This window comes from Camellia sinensis, chromosome 11 (assembly GCF_055761805.1).
Source record: "Camellia sinensis isolate YWXY chromosome 11, ASM5576180v1, whole genome shotgun sequence".
In the NCBI taxonomy this organism is placed as follows: Eukaryota; Viridiplantae; Streptophyta; class Magnoliopsida; order Ericales; family Theaceae; genus Camellia; species Camellia sinensis.
The window spans coordinates 54,216,290-54,238,657 of NC_138971.1; the positions used below are offsets into that span (position 1 = coordinate 54,216,290).

At 38.7% G+C, this 22,368-nt stretch overlaps 1 protein-coding gene across 1 annotated transcript; it reads left to right on the forward strand.

Annotated features, from left to right (window-relative positions):
- The first annotated feature begins 7,809 nt into the window (after nucleotides 1-7,809).
- On the forward strand, nucleotides 7,810-20,430 carry LOC145802340 (protein FAR-RED IMPAIRED RESPONSE 1-like). The gene is made up of 4 exons (XM_082895036.1): nucleotides 7,810-8,309; nucleotides 8,467-9,334; nucleotides 20,197-20,268; nucleotides 20,365-20,430. Exons 1-4 carry the CDS (start codon nucleotides 7,810-7,812, stop codon nucleotides 20,428-20,430), a joined length of 1,506 nt encoding a protein of 501 aa, XP_082751162.1.
- Nucleotides 20,431-22,368: the final 1,938 nt, after the last annotated feature.

The following is a 22,368-nucleotide window of genomic DNA, read 5'->3' on the forward strand; positions in this document are numbered from 1 at the left end:
AAAAATAAAAGCGATACCAAACATTGCAAAGAAAAAACAACTATCTATAAATCTAATTAGTAACTTTTCTATATCTTGGTGCTCTCAGCATATATTCCCAATGTATGGCCAAACATGTCTATTACTTTTCATATATAAATAATAGATACACTAAAACTCTCTCAACTGTCTCCCGAACTATTAATTAATAGTAAAATACTTAGTATTTCGAATTTATGTGATTTAAATGGCTTGAATATCTCAAAATGATATCGTTTTACTCTCAAAATGACGTCATTTTAAGACATTCAAGCCATTCGGATAATGAAAATTCCAAATACCAAACATTGTTGTAATGAATATATCACTTTACCTATTTTATTTATGAATTTGTACATATTAATCTTTCAAGTATAAAAATATATACAAATACATTTCTTTTACATGTGATTTAGGAGTGAAGATATATATATATATATTTTTTTTTGGTTCCTTCTAGTTGAAAGGGTCAAAATGTACAAATTCATAAATGGAGAAAATAAAATGATAATTATTAACAGTTGAACGGGTCTTGCTGTAATTAAGACTAAATAATATAAGCAACGTGTTTGATTCCAACTCTCCTCCACGGTAGTCTTCTGTTTAGTGCTTCTAGGAAACCACCTGGAAATTGCATTGCATGGACTGGAATGTTTTCTTTATAGTTACTATGCATGTATAATTATTAGTCCAGTGACTTTCATTTCTTTATGTTTAAATTCTCTCACTTTTGATTTTTCTTTTTTTTTGCCATTTTTAATTTATTAGTCGTGGGTATAAATGCAATGCATTTGTGATGGTACATTTAAATATTTAAGCGATTTAACAAGGGGTTTTAGTTTAATATCCTTGATATTATGATTAACATAGATAAAGAACATGTAAGATTTTTATAATAATTGGGATCTCTCAACATTTTCACAGAGGACAAACAAATTTTCAGTTCTTCACAGAGAAATTTCAGCTTCACAAAAAAATTTCTACTTTTCACAAAGAAATTTCTCTAATAATATTATTGATAAATCTTAACTAATAAGAAAAAATATATTAGGCATCTCCTACTACTCAAAGTTTAATAGGAATGTTTCACTAATTTTTCGATTTAACAAATAAGGATTAAATTAAAAAATTATTTAACAATTACTGGATGTAGAATTTTAGCAATTACTAATTTTAAGAATATTTTGATAAAATAAAAAAGCATGACAAAAATTTTAAATTACGTGCTTTATATAATTGAGTAGATATCAACTTGGTGTACTGAATCGTAAGGTAAGTGGCCGAGTGATAAAGCCTGGAGGATAAAATTCACAGGTCTCGAATTCGAGTCACACCTTAAAGTCACTGGAGGTTTGTTCGGTCGTTACCTTCAGAGTCCTGAGATTAGTCAAGGTGCGCGAAAACTAACCCAGACACTCGGATATCAAAAAAAAAAAAAAAAAAAACTTGGCGTGCTAGTTTGTTTAGTGCCCTAGTCGTTGTCTTTACATAGCTCCAAACAAAGCATGGATAATAAAAAAACAAAAAGAAATTAAATTAAATTAAATTAAAGTGATGTTAGCAAACAAAAAGTGGTTGTTGGTGTTCATTTCATGTAAATTTTTTTTTTTTTTCATAAGTTATGATGCTAGTCTTAGGTAAGTTAGGCTGTCGCCTAACACACAAATTTTTTTTAAAAAAAGCCTCTTAATAACTAAGAACGTTTTCATATTGAGGAAAACCCCCCAATGAAAGCAGGCTCAATATGAAGGAAATCCCACACAAACCTATATTTTTCTACACAATTGTTAGTTTTGTTGACCATGTTATGGATCCAATAGAAATACAAAAATATATACAAAGTCACTCCACTATGAAATAAAAATACTTAACATAGCATGACCCTTTATATATATATATATATAGTTACATATACATATATATATATATATATATATATACACACAACACTTAATTATTGAAATAAAAAATACTATATACCTTCAAAAAAAATTACTAAATATTCTACCCATTAACTCACATGAGGTGTGGATCTCATATGGTGTGATTTTCACACCCAAGTAAGTATTATGTAAAATTTTTGATAATTTTTTTTAGAGTCCCTAGTATTGCTCGAAATCGAATTGATCCAGGTATTTAGGAATATTCAAATGAAGGAGAGGAGAGGAGAGGCGAAGGGCAGCCACGGGGGAGGGAGACTGGAGAGAGAGGGATGGAAATATGAAGGTCGGGGCTGGCAATGACAGTGAGGGAAGGGTTTGTATTTTTGACTCATACATAAATAAACTTGTATACAATTGACTTAAGAAGAAAAAATTTATTTAATAAACTTATATATGATAAGTTTACCATTTCATTTGTATTATAATAATCTCTTAGAATTTAATAGGACTTATTTAGATTTTTTCGCCTAAGGGTTGGTTTGGGGTGTCCTAAAAAAGTGCACTTTTTATTTTTTTATAAAAAGATGTGCAGAAAAGTAGAGAGGTGATGTGATGAAAAAAAGATAAAAAGATGAATTATATAGGTTATGCCAAACCAAGCCTAAGTCCCAAATGGTAAGCCATAGTTTTCTGCTTGGTGCTTCTAGGAAATTAACCATGTGGAAATTGCAGTACGTGGAATGTTTTCTATATAATTATTACGCATGTATGCTATCACTACAACAATTGCATTTTTGACGATCAAATTTGACAATTAAAAAAAATATAGCCATCAAAAGTGATATTTTTGATGACTAAAAAATGTATTAGTCGGCGTTGGTTTATGGTATAACTACTAAATTTTTTTAGTCAATATTACTTATTGGTGAATAAAATAAATAAATTAAGAAAAAAAATATGCCATAATAGGCTACTACAACAAAGTTTAGTCACAGTTAGTCAAGATTTTAGGCTACTTAAATTTTTTTTAGTCGTCGTATAATATTTTTTGCCAACAAAAGGAAATTTAGCCGTCAAATAACAGCCATATTTTTATGGTACTCTTTGGCGACTAAACGATTTCATTGGCAAATATTAAGTTTTGGTAACTAAAAAAAAAAAAATTGTCGTGGTATATTCATTTTTTCCTACCCAAAAAAAATTAGTCGCCAAATTAATACTTTTGGCGACTAATATTTTAGTCACAGTTGATTAAGCTTTGGCTACAAAAAGTTTTATTGGTTATATATTAAGATTTGCCCACAAAAATCCAACTTAGCCACTAGAGATGTAAACATTTTAGAGGGAAATCATTTAATATTGGCGCCCACCCCTATTCTCTGTGTCGACAAAACAATTTGTTCTCTCTCTCACACAGATTCTCCTTCACCACCAAATCTCACCCCGCCTCACTTCATAGCAGACCACCGTCACTCACCGGACATCTTACATTGCCACCGCCATCGCCACCACCACCACTACAAACCACCACCTCTCTCTCTCTCTCTCTCTCCCTCCTTTCTGACGATTGCTCTAGGGTTTTATATATTTGATTCAGTTTCATTTCATGTTGATTTCTGAAATGGGTTTAGTTGTTGTGATTTGATTTCTAAAGTTCTATGGGTTTGATGTCCTAAATATAGGTCTGATTTTAGTGATTTGATACATATCTTCCTCTTTTTCCTTTCTCTTTCATTAGTTTCAAAGCTTTAATTCATAGATTGTGTATGTATTTCCATGTATGGCTGCTCATTGATTGTGTATGTATTCAAAGCCCTAATCCATTGTTTCAAAGCATTTAGGTGTTTGACAATATAAGAATTTTTTTGCTATGATGCTTTGTGCTCTTCCCCTCTTTTATTGATGTATTTGCATATGTAAAGTATGTGTTATCATCAATAAAATAAAATAAAAAAATTGCTGATAAAAAAAAAAGACAATAAGAATTTTTTATTGCACACCTGCACTTTTTTTAAGCGAGCCATTCAATATGTTCTCACTCCCCCATTCTAATTTTTGAGTCATCGGTCATATGTCTGGCAGATACAAAATTTATAAAGTGGAGTGTTTTTTTTATCAGATATTGCTTGGTGTAGGTTGGTGTGGAGTCAATCTTTAGATTCTCTTATTAGGGAGATTAAAAAAAAAAATTTAAAAAATGACATGAGTTCTCTTCTGTGAAGCTATTTGATTGGTAGTCCTCTTTGTTGAAGAAAATTGAATTCTACAAGCATGTCTGTATTCTTTATAGGTCATTTTTATATTACGCAAGTCATAAGATCCTATAATGAATAAGGAAATGCACTTTGTATGACATAGTTATATTATAGAAAAATCGAATGAAGATAGAGGAAAATTTTGTTAATGGGATGATTTGTGTGGAATCAACAAGTTTCAATTTTATACTTGACAAAGTCTCTGCTAAATCAATTTAGCTTCTCTTGCATCTACTTTTAAAGCCTTGAAATTCTTTCTCTTGAATAATATTTCCTAGCCTAGCTCATACGAGTTTCAATTTTGATGCTCTGATTGCAATCGTAAAGAATTTATTTGCTTCCCTTTTATGATTCAGAGAATTTTGTGGTACTAAACTAAGTTGAAAAAGCACTGTGGTTTGAGGCTGGTTTTGGATTCTTCTAACCATTCCAAATAATAGTATAGATGTTTTATATCTCCTATTCCAGAAAGAAGTTACTGATTTGATATAAACTGTGAAATGGTGTTTGCTTAACTTCATCTGTGGATGGAGTATTAGCCAAATGTTGGTTTTTGACTCATTGTTCACTCTCAAATTATTTTAATTTGGTATAAAGTGACTCATTATTTTCTATGTTTAAATTTCTTCACATTTGATTTTTGATCATTCTGAATTGGGTAAATTACAAACGCACCCTCTGAGGTTTACTTAAATTATAAATTATCTCTCATGTGATTTTAGAAATTACATTATGTCTCTTAAGGTTTCTAATTTCATAACAAATAGGTCCTTTTATTAATAAATAATCAAGTTAATTAACAATTTTTAATAATGTTGAAATTTTATTTCAATTAATAATTCTTATGATTTTATTATTATATAGATGAACAGTTAGAAATTTCATTCTTTCAATTAATTCTGTTAAATAAAAAATTCTGACAGGAAGATATTAATATAATTTTCCAAACCACGGGGAGCAATTTATATTTTAAACAAATCTCAGGAGATGTATTTGTAATTTAACCTTCTTAATTATATGAACTTGGCGTGGTTGTTGGCGTGCTCATTTCATGCAGTGATATATGCTATACTTTTAGAAATTTTATTATACAAAATTATTTATCAGAATCATATGTCCGTAATACATGTATTTTGTTATGTTGCACTTGTGACACATGCAGCCTAATTTATTTTATTTTATTTTTAATCTGTAAAAAGAAAAATTTTATTAATAAAAATCGATGTATAAATGATACAACAATAAACATCAATAAAGTGGGATAAGCGCACAAAATATCAAATCAAAACTATATAATCCTAATTAAGTTGATATTAAAAGACAAATCTTATCATTTACTAGCACCACACCAAAAGCTGGAAAGGAAGATACAACAACCCAATCTGCACCCGAGCAAACGCAGCAGATGGAACCAGCCTATGAATAAACACATCAAAACACCTTTCTTGACAAGACAAGTAACAAAGCATCAAGAACATGAAATTGGCCAATTTACTTGCAACAATAATTTTGGATGTGATGAGTGGAAATTTGACTTAGAAGGAGTACTATTGAATTGAAATTTTAATAAAAATTAATTTTTATTTGATGGTAGGAATAAAAATCACTGTAATGCAAATGTTGTATTTAAATATAAGTTCGAGTTAATCAATCTTAATTATTTTTTGTTTTCAATTTTATTTTATGTATGATGATCACATGGTTCAAAAAATCATCACATGGCTTGGAAAACATGAAAATAAAATTATATTAAGTTGCACACACAAAAAGAGATGTAGATAGGAATAAATAAAAAAAAGAAATGAGAGAGAATGTGAATAAATAATACCAAGACACTGCTATATATCACTTGTTTTTTTCGCAATTCTGAACTATTGAATTACACAGTAATATATTATTTGTTGTCGTTAATTGTGTAATAATTATCTCTAAACAAGTAAATTAATTATAAGTATTCATGCAAGAGGTGATATAATAAAAATAAAATAAAAAATGGGTAACATAAAGTACTTTGTTAATATAAAATTTATATTTAAAAAAAAAATAGTATAATTAAACATTTAAAATGATGAATTAAACATTTTTCTTTTTTTGAAGAGAGAAGTTAAAGAAAACAATGATTTAAAAACTTAATAACATGCTTGAATGAATTAAATTGAAATTATTTTTTATGATAGAGTTAAGAGTGTGATTTTTCAAAAGTTAAGGCGGGGCACGTAACCCCTGGTTCTCACATGCCTCTACCCCTAGATGTGGCCCATAGCCCATCAATTTTATATATACACCATACACCTTATTGTTAGGATAATTTTCAGAATAAAAATTCATGGTAGAGAGCATTTTCCTTTTTCTTCTTGTTGTACAGAAAGAAATTTGCATTACGAGGTCTGAAAAGAATTAGATACGCGAAGAGACTATTATCATGTTTTGAATCTATGCCACTCATCCGTAATTAATTTCACAAATAAACTGCAGTTGACATCTTAGAGATTTTTGGACAATTTTGATAATTTAGTTTTTTTAAGAACCTCTTCTAGTGGAAAGCTTGGGTTATCATCAAAATTACATGATTTAATATCATGCAAAAGATACTCATGATTTCATGTACTAGTAGTGGGTTGGAAACTCAATGTATTATGTTAGGTGATCATTGTAATATGATTCCTGATAATACAATAACTTCAATAGTGGATGGGTCAAACTGATTCACGCTTTCAACGGGTCTGCTAGCCTTTGTGTCCTCAAAGCGTACCTACAAAAAGGTCCAAAAGGGGAGATAATCTCCCGACGGACACTCCGACGATCAAGTTAGCTTAGAGCAAATTGAGTTGAGAGAGAGAGAGAAGCAAAGGGGTAGAAAACTTAACCTCAACGTATTTTGAAAACTTTCTTATATCCTTTGCTCATCATTTCCTTGTTCATTCCAAACTGTCTTGTTGGCCGAAAGTCTATAGCCTAGTTGACATTGTTCATGGTGAGTCTGCTTCTTCCGGTGTAAAGGGGTTTCCGCATTTAATGCTACAAGGGCCTCATTAAATGATTGATGTGTGGATGCAATAACTTTGCAAGATCTTTGTCTGCTTACATGGCTAGGCTTCTGCCTGACAAGTATTTGAATGCTATTGGTCCTGGCCTAGCATTGCTTTCTCAGAGTTACTAAACTTTAATATCTAAGCTGTGAGCTAGGCCTAATCCGTAGGCTGGGCCCTCTTGGGTGCCCATTAATATCAGTAGTCCCCCATTCCCAAGTGCAACTTTAGTCCAATGAAGGGAGTAGGAGTGTGGGAGGTAGTCCCCCCAAGGCTAAGAGGGACGGGGACGGTGGGGGGGTTTCTAGGAGAGTAGTCGATCGTCAAGATGGCCAAACATGAAAAATAACTGTCAAGCCGACCGACCACGATGGTGGCTGATTAGGAAGAATGGCCCTCAGGCTAGCCGACCATGAAGGTGGCCTAGCGTGAGGGAAGACCATCCGGTTGGCCGACCGCGAAGGTGGCTGAGCATGAGGAAAGATTGTCAGGCTGGCCGACCGCGAAGATGGCTGACCGACTAGTGTAGTGACTGACCAACGTGATGGTCGACCACTGAAGGGATCAACCGTTGAGGGTATTTATGGTGCACAGGGCTCGAAGAACAAGAAAGCACGTGATGATATGAAGTGGAATGGACGAGGGAGAGGAAAGAGAATGAGCGCTCATTTTGGAGATGTAGTATGTTTTGATACGACGTGTAGGAAAAACAAAGAAGGTCGACCTTTTGCAATGTTTGTTGGGGTGAACCATCACAAGCAAACCACTGTTTTTGGTGCTGCATTGTTATACGACGAGACAACTAATTCTTTTATGTGGTTATTTGATCCTTTTGCTAAGGCTATATATGGAAAAACACCAAGAACTATCCTTACAAATCAAGATCCAGCAATGGCAAAAGCATTAGTTGTTCAGTGGCCTGACACATTTCACTGTTTATGTATTTGGCATATCTACCAAAATGCAGCTATGAAACTTAGTGGTGTATTTGCAAGGTTCAAAGAATTTACAAAAGATTTTAGTGACTGCATATACAACTATGAAGAAGAAGATTATTTTATCAATGCGTGGAATGTGATGCTTCAAAAATATAGTCTTGAAGATAATGATTGGTTGAAGCGAATGTATAATATGAAGGAGAAATGGGCTTTAGTTTATGGCAGACAAACTTTTTGTGCAGACATGACCACCACCCAGTGCAGTGAGAGCATGAATAGTGTTGTAAAAAAATATGTCAACTACAAGCATGATTTGTTGCTTTTTTTTCCAACACTTCCAAAGGTTAATTGATGATCGCCGTTATGAAGAGCTCAAAGCTGATTTTAGAGCAAGTCAAAGTACCCCGAGTTTAACATTTCCGGTAGAACTTTTAAAGCATGCAGCAAGTATATACTCACCAGAGGTCTTTGAATTATTTCAAGCTGAGTTGTGCACGGCTAATGATTGTAATATGCATCTATGTGGTGAGGATGGAACAGTGACTAAATATAAGATCATTCCTTACCACAAGTGTCACGATCATACTGTTACATACGACTCATCAAAAGGTACAGTGGCGTGTAGCTGTAAGAAATTTGAGTTCATGGGAATTTTATGTTCACATGCACTTAAAGTTTTTTCTTCAAAAAATGTTACGAAGATACCTAACCAATACATTATAAAGAGGTGGACAAAAGATGCAAAATCAGGGAGTATAGAAGTGACTTGTATAATCTATGAAGATCCAAAGGCAATGATTGGAAGACAATACAAAGAGTTGTGTCACTTGTGTACTCAATTGGCAACTAGAGCTGCTGAAACAGAAAAAACTTATAAAATTGCTTTAGATGGCCTTAACAAGATATTGGAAGAGATGAATGCAAGTTTAAGAGGAGTTGTAATTGAGAAAACTTGTCTTGGGACTTCACATGCCAACAATAATTTGTTCAAGAAAAACAAAACCATATGCGTTGATGGCATTGATGCAAGAGTTAGAGGTATTAAAGTTAAAGCGAGAACCAATATCAAGTCTAGCAAAAGGCCAAAAAGTGCTCTTGAAAGGGCTACTAAGAACAAAAAATCTCATGGAAGTCCATTCTCAAATGACGATAACCCAATGTATGATCCTGTTAAACAAAGTGAATTTTCTCCATCAGCACACTTCACACAAGTATCATTATTGTTATATAAAATCATTTGTCTTCCTTTTATTTTAATATAGTCATACATACTGTAGGAGAGGGTTCAAGAAAGGAGTTGGAAAATTCGAAGATCGAATTCTCTAGAATATGATGAGAGGCTTAGATTCTTCAATAATCTCAACTTAGGAACACAACAACAAAGGAGATGATGGAGATAAGAGATTGGGTGAAGAAGAAGGCAAAATGGCTAGAGAATAGAATAATGGCAAGGCTCTCCCATTGATCTCCCACTTTCGCTCTCAAGGTTGATAATGGAGAAGGGAAATTAGTTCTTTCCCAAGAGTTAAAAATCTCCAAAATCCATCCCTTGTAAAGCTATGGGTGGGTGCTATTTATAGGCACCTCATGATGTAGGATGGAGCCCATGTGCAAGGCACATGGGGGATATTTTCTCTAACCACCTTGTCCGAGGGGGTGACCTCTCCGAGGAGGTGACTTCTCCGAGGAAGTGACTTCTCCGAGGAGGTGACCTCTCCGAGGAGGTGACTTCTCCGAGGAGGTGACTTCTCCGAGGAGGTGACTTCTCCGAGGATGAGAAAACCCCGAAGAGGAGATCAATCCCTCGGCGAACCCTTCTTCTTAGCCACACCTAACCAATGATCCCCAATCATCCCAAAGGGTCAGGGGTAGTCCCAGAGGACGTCCTGCCGCAAAAATATTGCCGAGTCTCATGGACCCCCCCGGGGTCGTGCCACCTCGACCCGGGTATAGGCTAGTTTAACCGAAGAGTGAATTTATCTCCACTCACCGTCCTCGGGATCGGGTCCTTTGTTCGAACTCCATTACGCCCATGGTTCTGGTGCGTAGATCCCGGAAAGCTCCGAGCCCGCAAGTGTTCTGGGACTCATTAACGGAGCGGCTTCTAGATTGCATCTGAATCCGTTCGAAGCCAAGTGCTTCGGATCTCTAGATTCGTAGGTCCGAATCCTTTCGAGTCCGAGTGCCTCGGATCTCTAGGCTTGTTCAACACCCTTTCGAGTCCGGGCCCGAGTAAGTCTCTAAGTCTCTAAGTTCGTGGATCCGAACCCCTTCGAGGCTTAGAGCGATTCAGCCCGTTTGATGGCGATAAATCTGGGCCCACCGATCTTGGACTTGCGATAAATTCGGGCCCACTAATCTTGGGCTATTGGGCCTAAATAATTTAGTGGGCTTAAATTAGCTCCTCTTACATTTGCCCCTTGCGTGTGCGAGAAATTGTAATTTTCTCGGACATGCATACTGTCATTTCTTCGACCTTGCTTCGCATCACGTTTCCCAAAAAAAAAAAACATGTTGTCACGACAGAGCCTATGGATAAAGTTGATGACGCACTTCGATTTACAAAAAAATTTGACAAGCAAAAATTTTATTTTATTTTTTTTTTTTTTTTTTTTTTTTTTTTTTTTTTTTTTTTTTTTAGGAAAGGCTCAAAAAACCCTAATCCTTACAAACTTTGCACAGCCGCCCCTCTCTCTAAAACAGAGACCAACCCAGGCTTTTTGTTCTTCAACAAATCTGAGGCTAACGCCATTTGCATGCTGGTCGGCGCAGCTCCAAGCAACACCATCGAAGACCCACGCCACTGCCACAGTTGGCCAGTACTGGAACCAGCTCGCCATGGTAGCTGCTTGCTCATCCTGCTAACGTCCTGCAACCTCGCCACTACCTTCAGCCATGATTTGATCAACGCTGACCACCGTTAACAGCCACAGCTTCGGCTAACACTGGTTCACGTCAACGTCTGCTGCAACTCCCGGTGACGGCGTCGTCCTTATCACCGACCCGACCTACCGCTGGCCCTCTCTTTGCCTCTTTGCTTCCGGCCCCGATTGTCCGACGCTGACCACGCATGTTGCCCGTTCAACGCGACATGCGTTGTCTTGCCCAGCGCTATTTAGCTCATCACCGGTCCTCCCTCTCAGCTTATCAACACTTTTCAGAGTTCCGAACCCCCAGATCTTGGCCTTGATTTCACACCCACTGAAATTCCCAATGCCCGCGCTGTCATTCTCGGTTTGTGAGCAAATGTTGCTGAAACCCCATTCTTGAATATTTTTTTTTTTTGATTTTTCTGATACATAAATATGTATATATGTATTTTTTTTTTGTTGCTCATGAACCTGGGCTTGCAAAGAATAAATTTGGGATTTGTGTTCTTGACTTCTAAATAGCTAGTGCTTGGTCATGGAGAGAAAAGAAATGCTCCGATATTGAATTTTTGCTAATCTTTGTTTTATAGAGTAGCTGAATCACCGAGTTTGAACATAAATATCTGTTGATAATGCTTGATAAAATACATTTTGAATCCTCACTTGGGATCTGAACTATACTGCTGAGACTTGTTAAATCCGAGAATGATGAAATTTTACTGCTCACTTATGTGTTTGAACCACTGTTACCAAATCTTGAACTCATGTTGACAAATCTAACATAAATAGAATATTTGATGCTTTCATTGAAATATTGATGTCAAGGGTGGAGATGTGATAGGAATGATGTCACGCTTGATGCCTTGCGCCAAGACCGAACCAGCCTACCATCGGCCTCTCTTTGCTGAAACTCTTCCTCCGGCTTCGACGGTCCAATGCAAACCACACACGTCGCCCGTTCAACGCGTCGTGTGTGGTCTTGCCTAACGCTGTTCAGCTCGTCGTTGGTGTGCCCTCCTGGCTTAGCAACATTTTTCAAAGCTCCGAATACATAGATCTTGGCCTTGCTTTACACTCACTGGTTCCAGCTCCAATCACTGTTGACTTCGACGGTTCCAACGCACACCACACACGTTCGCCCTCTCAACGCAACGTGTGTGGTTGCTGACTCTTCTGTGGTACCAGCGTTGCTTCCGGCTTGAACTTGTCCGACGCCCACCACGCACGTTCGCCCACTCAACGCAACGTGTGTGGTCCTGCCAAGCCTAGCCCAGTCTTGTTGATTACAGTCTGTAAAACCTCTCTGATTTTAACTTGAATTTCCAACATCGGCTTCGGACTTCACCCCTCTAACAGTCCCAAATTTGTGAGTATGAAATTTGGCTCCCTCTTCCTCTTGTTGAATAATAAAGACGATATATTGTTGTTTGTTTAACTTGTGGATGCTTGGGAAATACATAGCTGATGCCAAAATTTTTTGTGTGGCCGTTGTAGTTTTACGTCGGCTTGAGAGGAACCAGCCCGGAGAGACAAAAACTTGATAGTTGCATTTTCATGAACTTGCTCAGAGTAATAAAATTGTTGTAGCTTAAATAGATAATTATTATTTGTTGATGTTGCCCCATTCTGATAATGCCTGAATCATGATCTGAAATTGATATTGTTTGTCTCATTTGTTGGCTTTGCTATTTCAGGCAAATGAATTCTTGATTGAAATCCACGACCTCGGGGCCCTTGGAACCCGAACTAATGAGAGCAAGGGCTGTTCCTCGGAAGTCTGAACAGAAGCAAGACTGTCCCTCGGGAGTCCGAAGGTAGCACACACCCTACTTTGGCAAGAAAGATTCCTCTGGAAGATAACCGAGTCTACCAAGCTTGCACCAACAGAAATAAAGATTGTCTCCCAGAAGTCCGAGCAGAAGCAAGGCTGTCCCTCTGAAGTTCGAGCAGAAACAAGGCTCTCCCTCAGAAGTCCGAGCAGAAACAAGGCTGTCCCTCGGAAGTCCGAGTGGATGTGCACTTCTACTTTGGCAGCTAATGGAAGCAAAGGCTATCTCTCGGGAGTTCGAGTAAGAGTCCACTCTACTTTGAAAAGAAAGATCCTCGGAACTCGTATTGATGAAATCAAGGGCTGTTCTTCAGACCCGCACTAATGAGAGCAAGAGTTGTCCCTCGGAAGGCTCTCCCTCAGAAGTCCGAGCAGAAACAAGGCTGTCTCCCGGAAGTCCGAGTGGATGCGCACTTCTACTTCGGCAGCTAATGGAAGCAAAGGCTATTCTTCAAAGCTCGCACTGATAGAAGCGAGGGCTGCTCTTCGGAAGTCCGAGTGGGAATACACACTCTGCCTCAATAAGAAAGACCCTCAAAGCTTACATTGATGGAAGCAATAGCTGCTCTTCGGAGGTCCGAGTGGGAGTATACTTCTACTACGTCAAGAAAGGTCTCTTCAGGTTGGTAACCGAGTCTACCATTCCTTTTTCTTCTTTGAGGGGCAACAAAAAATTGAAAACTGTTTCAAGCAACATAACACAATGAAGATATACGATGTAGAGAAAATAACTTTTAATGGAGATACATAATATAGAGGAAATAAATTTCTTCATAACATAAGAGAGATAGAACTTCATGCACAATGCAGTAAATGCAAACTGTAAATGTCATAGGTAGACTTCTTTCACGGAATGTTGAAATTTGCCCCTAGAGTTGCAAGATCATTCGGAAAGCTTTCACCAGCTGCTCGGGTTGTGGCCATCATGCACCATCATAGCTATGTCTTTGGATCTTTCTGTACAGACTGATATCCACATCCCCGCAAGACTTTTCATGGATCTGTTGTAGTCGGAAACTTGCTTCTTGTTGGCCAACACACCAGGCTAGGAATCCGGTACCTCCTCGGAAATAAAGTTCACCTTGAATAATTATGAATTGGGCAAGCTTGGCCATAGTCAATTTTCCAACTTTGCTTCTGAGTTGTTCGAGGACTTCTCCTCTCCAGTCCTCCGGAAGGCCTTTGTCTTCAGGTATTATCGAAGGCTCTATTCTCTTCTTGATAATAATTGTCGCCTCCTCCTCTGGGATATCAACTCTTGCCCCTAATGTTGAGAGGGCATCTGAAAACTTGTTGTCGGAGCGAGGCACATGCTCTATTTCGACCTTCTGAAATTTGTCAAGAAGCTTTTGGACTGCTGTTCGATATGTGGCCAAGGCAGGTTCCTTTAAGACGAATTGTCCTGAAACTTGCTTCACTATCAGCTTTGAGTCCCTCCGGATCCGAATCTGATGTGCTAAGAAGTAATGTCTGAGCTTTTGGGCGGTAAATACCCAAGCTAAGCAATGTCTCTCTATCGGAGTATATTGGACTTCTGCTCCTCGAATCTTCTGGCTGATGTAATACACCGGACGTTCTGCTCCATCTACATCTTGGACCAATAATGCCCCTATGGACTTGGGGGTTGAAGTTAAGTACAACATTAGAGGCACCCCGGGCTGCGGGGCTATCATGGTCTGAGGCGAGGTCAAGGCTGCCTTGATTCTCTCGAAGGCCTTTTGGTGCTCCTGGTTCCACTCGAACTTGGCATCTCCTTTTAATAAAGAGCCGAAAGGTGCAGAGATCTCTGCCAGTGCTGGGATGAACCTCCGAATATAAGACACATTCCCGAGGAACTTCTTTAACTCCTTCTGAGAATGTGGGGGAGGCATTGCTTTGATAGACTTGACCTTGTCTTCATCTGTCTCGATACCATGCCTATGTACAAGAAACCCGAGGAACTTCCCGGCCGTCACCCCGAAAGCACATTTGAGAGGATTCATCCTCAATTCGAATTTCTGGCACCTCTTGAATACCTTCTCAAGGTCTCGGAGATGGTCATCTTCTTTCTTGGGTTTCACCACTAGATCATCGACATAATCTTCCACCTCATGATGGATCATGTCATGAAAGATTGCAGTCATAGCCCTTTGGTAAGTTGCACCGGCATTCTTGAGTCCGAAAGGCATGACTGTATAGAAGAAGTTTCCGAAAGGTGTTCTAAAAGCAGTCTTTTCTGCGTCCTCTTCAGCCATCTTAATCTGATTGTATCCACTGAATCCATCCATGAATGAGAACATCTGGTGTCCCGAGGTAGTATCCACGAGGGTGTCGATGTGAGGAAGAGGGAATTCATCCTGCGGGCAAGATTTGTTCATATCTCGAAAGTCTACACATACTCTGATTTGGCCATTCTTCTTCTTTACTGGCACGATGTTTGCTAACCACGTGGGGTACTGTATTGGCCGGATGAAACCAGCCTGTTGAAGTTTTTCAATCTCCTCCTTAATCTTCTCTTCAAGATCTGGATGATATTTTCGAGCAGCTTGCTTAATTGGCTTGGAGTTTGGGAACACATCAAGATAGTGAGAGACTAGGTCAGGATCTAGTCCGGGCATTTCCTTATATGACCAAGCAAACACATCTGAGTATCGGCTTATCAACTTTAACAACTGTTCCCGCTTCTCTGGGCTAAGGCTCGAACTTACGAATACCGGCCTCGGTGCATCTTGTCCATCACTCAGATCTATTTCAATAAGTTGTTCGGGCTGAGGCTTCGGCCCATCTTGCATATATTCTGGAGCCACTTCAAGCTTTATTACTATACCATTGTCAGGAGGCTCTTCTTTTGACTCGGAGTCGGTGACTGAAGAAACCGACTCCCCGCACCTTCATAAATAATACACCATCTTGCCTCCTTCTCGAACTTTCATCACCTTCCGAGGAATAGGCGGACTTTCTGGTCTAGACATCGCTCGCTTACTTGATTCTGTCATCGGCTCCTTGTCATCTTTGATATCCTCCCAACGAGGAATTTTGACCCCTCGAGGCTTAGAGGTGGTGGGAACTTCTTCGACAGCCAGTTCGGTGAAGTAGATGGCATCAGAATAATGAGCTTCATGGATCTCGAACGGCCTTTCTGTAGCCTGAATTGTCACCGTCTTCTTTCCCCATTTAGCCTTAACACACTGATGATAACTTGATGGTACAGCCCCATATCTATGCATCCAGGTCCTCCCTAGAATGATGTGATAATTTGCCTCAGAATCGATAATATGGAACTTGGTGGCCGAGCGAATCTCTCCAACGGCTAAATCAACTGTTACGTATCCGATAGTAACTCTCCTTTCTCCACCGAAGCCAGTGATGACTATCGGCTGCTTCACAATGCGTTCTTCAGAGATTCCGGCTTTTTCTAGAGTAGCGCGAGTCATAATGTTGATAGAGGCTCCACTATCTAGAAAGGCCCTTTTGAACTCAACCCCGTTAATAAAAGCAGTCACATAAAGCGGGCGATTGTGAGAAAAAGGATACTTCCGATCAACCTCGGAGAAAGTAATTGCACTAGATTGCTCTTTTGCCTTCCTCGGGATAGATCCCTCAGTCGACATGCATTCCTCATGGTGTGCCTCAGCTATATTAATGATAGACTTGGTGATTTCTGTTCTTGCCTCCTTGGAAAGTCCAAGCTGGTCAAAGAACTGCTTGAACTTTACACAGTCTTGCAAGGTTTTGGCATAGTGATCAGGATCTTTTTCCACTCTTGGAGGCTCGTAGTTAACCATCTCCTCGGTCTCTTCAAAATAAGATGCCACATAAACATGGTGTCCTCCTCTTCTGTAGTACTCTTCTTCTCCTTCTGGATCAAAGGGATCTTCGCCATGAGTCATAAATGTTCTGCCCTCTGGATCGAGAGCACTTCCATAGTAAACTTGCTCACCCTCTGGCTCGAGGATGTCGTCCAGATAACAATCATCGTCATCGAGATTGGCGATAGCCTCGATCATCGGGCCTTCATAAGCTATCATAGCAACATTCTTGCCCTTGTCTCGGTGTTGAGGATATGGTTGTTCTCGGATGTCTTGAGTCCCTTGCTTTTTGAACCTTAATTCGTCTGCCTCGACTTTATCTCTGAAGATTTTCCTGAGAGTCCAACACTTCTCTGTCGGATGTTTCAATGTACGATGGTAGACACAGAATTCAGGGCTCTCACGGTCCTTTTTTGATGGCATTTCTTCAACATAAGGCAATTTTAGCTCTCCGTCAGCCACCCATTCCTTAACTAGAGCTTTCACTTCCTCGATTCCACATGGATAAGAAACATTCCCCTTTTCACCATTATATTGCTTTCTCTTCTGGCCTCTATGACTTCCTTCTTGTGAATTTCGGGTATCTGGGGCAGAGGCAGCAGCAACAATAGGTCCACGAGACGATTTGAAACTAGTCTTGTAACTGGCCTTAAATCCGGACTCCTGAGCCTGAGGAATGCTAATGTTCCGAGTTGCTTCCATTAATGCCGAGAAGGTGGGTAGCTTGTGATTAACTAGAAACATTTTGTACCTGCTCAATGCCCCTTCTAGACAAATTTGAACCAGATAACTCTCCTCGACTGCTTCATGACAATCTACGGCCTTGTCCTGAAACCTTTTGACGTAGTCAAGGATGTCTTCACTTTCTTGTTGCTTCTCTTTACACAATGTAAGTGTGGTCACCTTCTCCGCCACTTGAAAGAACTTGGAGTGGAATTTGTTAACCATTTCCTCCCAACTTCGGACAGAGTTTGGGGCCAAATTAACATACCAACTATATGCTCGATCGGTGAGGGACTTAGAGAATTCTCTCAGTCGGAGGACGTGGTTTGAACCATGAATACCCAGAGTCTCGATGAATCGCACAACATGTTCTCGGGCATTTCCTTGTTTGCCGTCGAACTTGATGAACTTCGGCACTGTATACCTCTCAGGGTATGGATAGCTCAGCATCTCAATGGGGTAAGGCGGCTTGATGTCTGGATCAGGCAAAGAGGGTAAGGTCCTCTTGCCCCGTTCGAGATCGAACATGGCCTGCACATCGGCGAGAGTGAGAAACTGTTGAGGGAGAGAGTTTGATGGTGGTATTCCCGGGACTTGGCTTATGTACCCGAAGACTGAGCTAGGGGCATCTTGGCCATTCTGGTGCTGCGAATTCATCATTGGTGAGGACATTTGACGATACTGGCCATCAGCGCCTATAGACAAGCCAGTTGGTGATGGGATATTGAATTGAGGCCCATAGAGTCCACCGCACGGCGCCGCTATACCGGGTTGTGCTTGCAAATTTGTTGTCGGCACCAAAGGAGGCCCGCTTGGTGCTTGGGTAACATTTATTGGTGGCGTAACAAGATTAGGTACGGGCAGAGCTCCCTTTTGCGCCATCATGCTCCTTATGTTTTCCTGGACACCAACAGTCGTCGGAACGCCATTCATTACACCAGAAACTCCCCTAGTCACCATTGGATCTTGGCTCGGCACGCCATGGAGCCCGGGCATAGGCAAACTGCTGCCGCCTACTGTGGTTTGAGCATGTGTTACTGTGGCTGTGTTGCCATGAGCCACAGGTTGATTGGGGCCTACTTCTTCTTGGATTTGATTTTGCGCTCCGGCGGAAATAACTCCACCACCAGTTTGATTTCCGTTTGGCGCCGGTGCAAAGTTAGAACTCATCACCAACATGGTGTGAGTGAGATTCTGAAGAGTGGTAAAAATCTCTTGTTGAGTATTTTGAAGTCCTTGAATGGCTTCAAACAAAAGTGGTTGATCTGGAGCCATGGTTCTGTCATCACCACCATTAGAGGATCCTTGTTGGTGAACTTCATCTTCTCCCGCCATCCTTGTTGGAGTTGTGTGGATTCCAGATCTTGTTGAGACCATTAACCAATCCGCCTCCCCAGCGGAGTCGCCAAAATGTAGGAGAGGGTTCAAGAAAGGAGTTGGAAAATTCGAAGATCGAATTCTCTAGAATATGATGAGAGGCTTAGATTCTTCAATAATCTCAACTTAGGAACACAACAACAAAGGAGATGATGGAGATAAGAGATTGGGTGAAGAAGAAGGCAAAATGGCTAGAGAATAGAATAATGGCAAGGCTCTCCCATTGATCTCCCACTTTCGCTCTCAAGGTTGATAATGGAGAAGGGAAATTAGTTCTTTCCCAAGAGTTAAAAATCTCCAAAATCCATCCCTTGTAAAGCTATGGGTGGGTGCTATTTATAGGCACCTCATGATGTAGGATGGAGCCCATGTGCAAGGCACATGGGGGATATTTTCTCTAACCACCTTGTCCGAGGGGGTGACCTCTCCGAGGAGGTGACTTCTCCGAGGAAGTGACTTCTCCGAGGAGGTGACCTCTCCGAGGAGGTGACTTCTCCGAGGAGGTGACTTCTCCGAGGATGAGAAAACCCCGAAGAGGAGATCAATCCCTCGGCGAACCCTTCTTCTTAGCCACACCTAACCAATGATCCCCAATCATCCCAAAGGGTCAGGGGTAGTCCCAGAGGACGTCCTGCCGCAAAAATATTGCCGAGTCTCATGGACCCCCCCGGGGTCGTGCCACCTCGACCCGGGTATAGGCTAGTTTAACCGAAGAGTGAATTTATCTCCACTCACCGTCCTCGGGATCGGGTCCTTTGTTCGAACTCCATTACGCCCATGGTTCTGGTGCGTAGATCCCGGAAAGCTCCGAGCCCGCAAGTGTTCTGGGACTCATTAACGGAGCGGCTTCTAGATTGCATCTGAATCCGTTCGAAGCCAAGTGCTTCGGATCTCTAGATTCGTAGGTCCGAATCCTTTCGAGTCCGAGTGCCTCGGATCTCTAGGCTTGTTCAACACCCTTTCGAGTCCGGGCCCGAGTAAGTCTCTAAGTCTCTAAGTTCGTGGATCCGAACCCCTTCGAGGCTTAGAGCGATTCAGCCCGTTTGATGGCGATAAATCTGGGCCCACCGATCTTGGACTTGCGATAAATTCGGGCCCACTAATCTTGGGCTATTGGGCCTAAATAATTTAGTGGGCTTAAATTAGCTCCTCTTACACATACTATAAAATAATTTGTCTTCCTATTTTACAAGTGATGTAATTGATATGTTCTCTCTCTCTGTGTGGAATGATTCAATTCAAAAAACCAATAGCAACTCAATGCTTACTCAAGTATGGATGTTCCTACTGTGCACACATTATTTCATCAATCGTCACAACTAACACAAACATCTCAATATGGACAGGTAAATTGAGTCTCTCATAAGTTCTCATTATTGAACTTGCAATTTTTTATTATTTATTTTATGTTTTTTTTTTTTTTTTTTTCATTAGCGGGATAACTTATATGTTTCATTCGTGTAATTTTTAAATAAAATATGTATCAGAAAAATGATCTTAGTACTTATAGTCTATTCAAAAATCAACAAAGGCCTACTAAAATGACTGATTTACTACAGGTAACTTGGTGTTTCTTACATGATTTATGTTTTTTTTTTTTTCCAATTTAAAAAGAATATATACCACAGAGATAACATAATTTTTTGTATTTACAGGCACAACTACTAGCACAAGGATATGATGGATTTCACTTCACTAGCTTTCATGACAAAGGCCAATGAAAGGAGGACCAACATTGAAGTTTAAGATGACAATCATGATGGAATCCTTGCAATGACCGCTTTATTTAGCAATATTCAGAAGTTGGTTTTTATGTGGGGATGCTAAAGTTTCAAATAGTTTTACAAATTTCCTTTTGGTTTACACATGTGACTAATTTTTTATGTAAAGATTGACAACATTTGTTTTTATTATTTTTCTAGTTATTATGAATTGGTGGCAAGACGATTGATTAGTAACACTTTGTTTTTGAAAGAGTTTAAGCAATATAAAATTATCTCTAGTTTTTATTTAATTCCCATTGAAAGCTATTATCTTATTTGTGATTCTTGATCACTCATAGAAATTAGGTTGTAAAGGCTCCTTTGTTGAACCCAATTTGAGCTAAGATTTGATTTTCCTGAATAAATTATGATTCTGATTAAAAATGTCACAAGCTAACCATATGATTACTTGAGGATGTATTTTAGCAAAATGCAACCACCTAGACATATAGTCAAACAAAAATATTTTATTATGTTTGTTTCATTGAAATAAAATTTTACTTTTGATTTACTATGAAGATTATAGAAAATACATTGAAACTAGTTTAAGGGAATGAGAATTTCATAAGGCCATCTCCAACCTTTCACAAAAATTTTTTATTTTTTATTTTTTTATTAATTTTTTTTATCTATTTTAAATTTCATAAAAAAACTTAATTTGATATAAGTAATTCTAATTTTTATCAAATTTTCATCAAAATCTTTTTTAAAAAATTCCATTTTATCTCAAATTTCTCTTTTCTTCAAATTTGACCCCAAAAAAAAAATCTCTAATGTCTGAGATAAAATTCAAATTTGATAAGTTGTCAATTTGATAAAAAAAAAAAATGACTCTTCTTCAATCTGAAAGAATTTGAGATAATTTTTTGAACATCTTTAAATTAAATTACAATGTAATAATAGAAATGTGAAGGATTAGAGATGCCTAGACTAAAAGTAAGATCACCCATTACAATTCACATTCATTCTAATTAACCAAATAGATTACAAATAATATTGGTTGTCACAGGCATCTAGGTATTTTGATCATAGAAGGTGAGGTTGGGGTTTTACATTATCAAAACAACTAAAAAAAATATAATGAAAAATCAAGCAACACAATATGGGAAATCAATAGCTTATTTTTTGAGAACATCACTGAAGAGGGTTTAGAATAGATGAAAATCTAAAATTGCAAACAAAACTGATCACATAAGAAATTTCAAGAAACTAATTGTATCAAACATTTACTGCGGCTGAATACATGATACTTCGAATTCCATGCTTGTGGAACTTGATAATTTGTTGAGGAATTGGGCAGAACTTGAGGAAGAAGCATAAAGAAACCCAATACAGAGCCTCTAGTTCACCTCTGCAACTTGTGTGAACTTTTTCTCTATTTCTCTTTGTTGGCACATAAATTTTAACCAAATTTATGTTTAAATTTCAAATACAGTCAATGAAACACATAGAGCCTACGATAAGATTGTTGTAGCCAATCACTTCCCAAAATGATTAACTTGATCCGTTGAAGTGTATAAATAAAACAACGTCGTATCTTAACGGCGTTATTCAATATGCTCAAATGACACGTGGAGCCTACGAAAGTTGACACCTGTAGAGCCTACAGCAAGGACACCACACGGGATGAAACCCCAAAGATCAATCCGGTTAATCAGATATACGATTAATCAGATAGCGCTATTATTCAAAATTCAAATAGAGCTATCATTCAATTTGAAATTCAAATTGAAGATGAAGCATTCCTATCACCTGATGGCTCTCTATAAATATGAGGACCATCACACAAGACGGGGAAGGAAGAAAATCAGAAGTGAAAAGATCAGAGAGAGAGAGAGAGAAATTGAGAGACAAACCTACACTCCAGTGGTTCTGAAATCACCAAGGGTGGAGATG

Bases quoted from the DNA above. Each gene is read 5' to 3' on its own strand.
- LOC145802340 (XM_082895036.1), top strand. From the start codon at position 7,810: ATGAAGTGGAATGGACGAGGGAGAGGAAAGAGAATGAGCGCTCATTTT. The intron at 9,335-20,196 runs GTATCATTATTG...AATATGTATCAG, and splicing joins CATCAGCACACTTCACACAA to AAAAATGATCTTAGTACTTA. The intron at 20,269-20,364 runs GTAACTTGGTGT...TTGTATTTACAG, and splicing joins AAATGACTGATTTACTACAG to GCACAACTACTAGCACAAGG.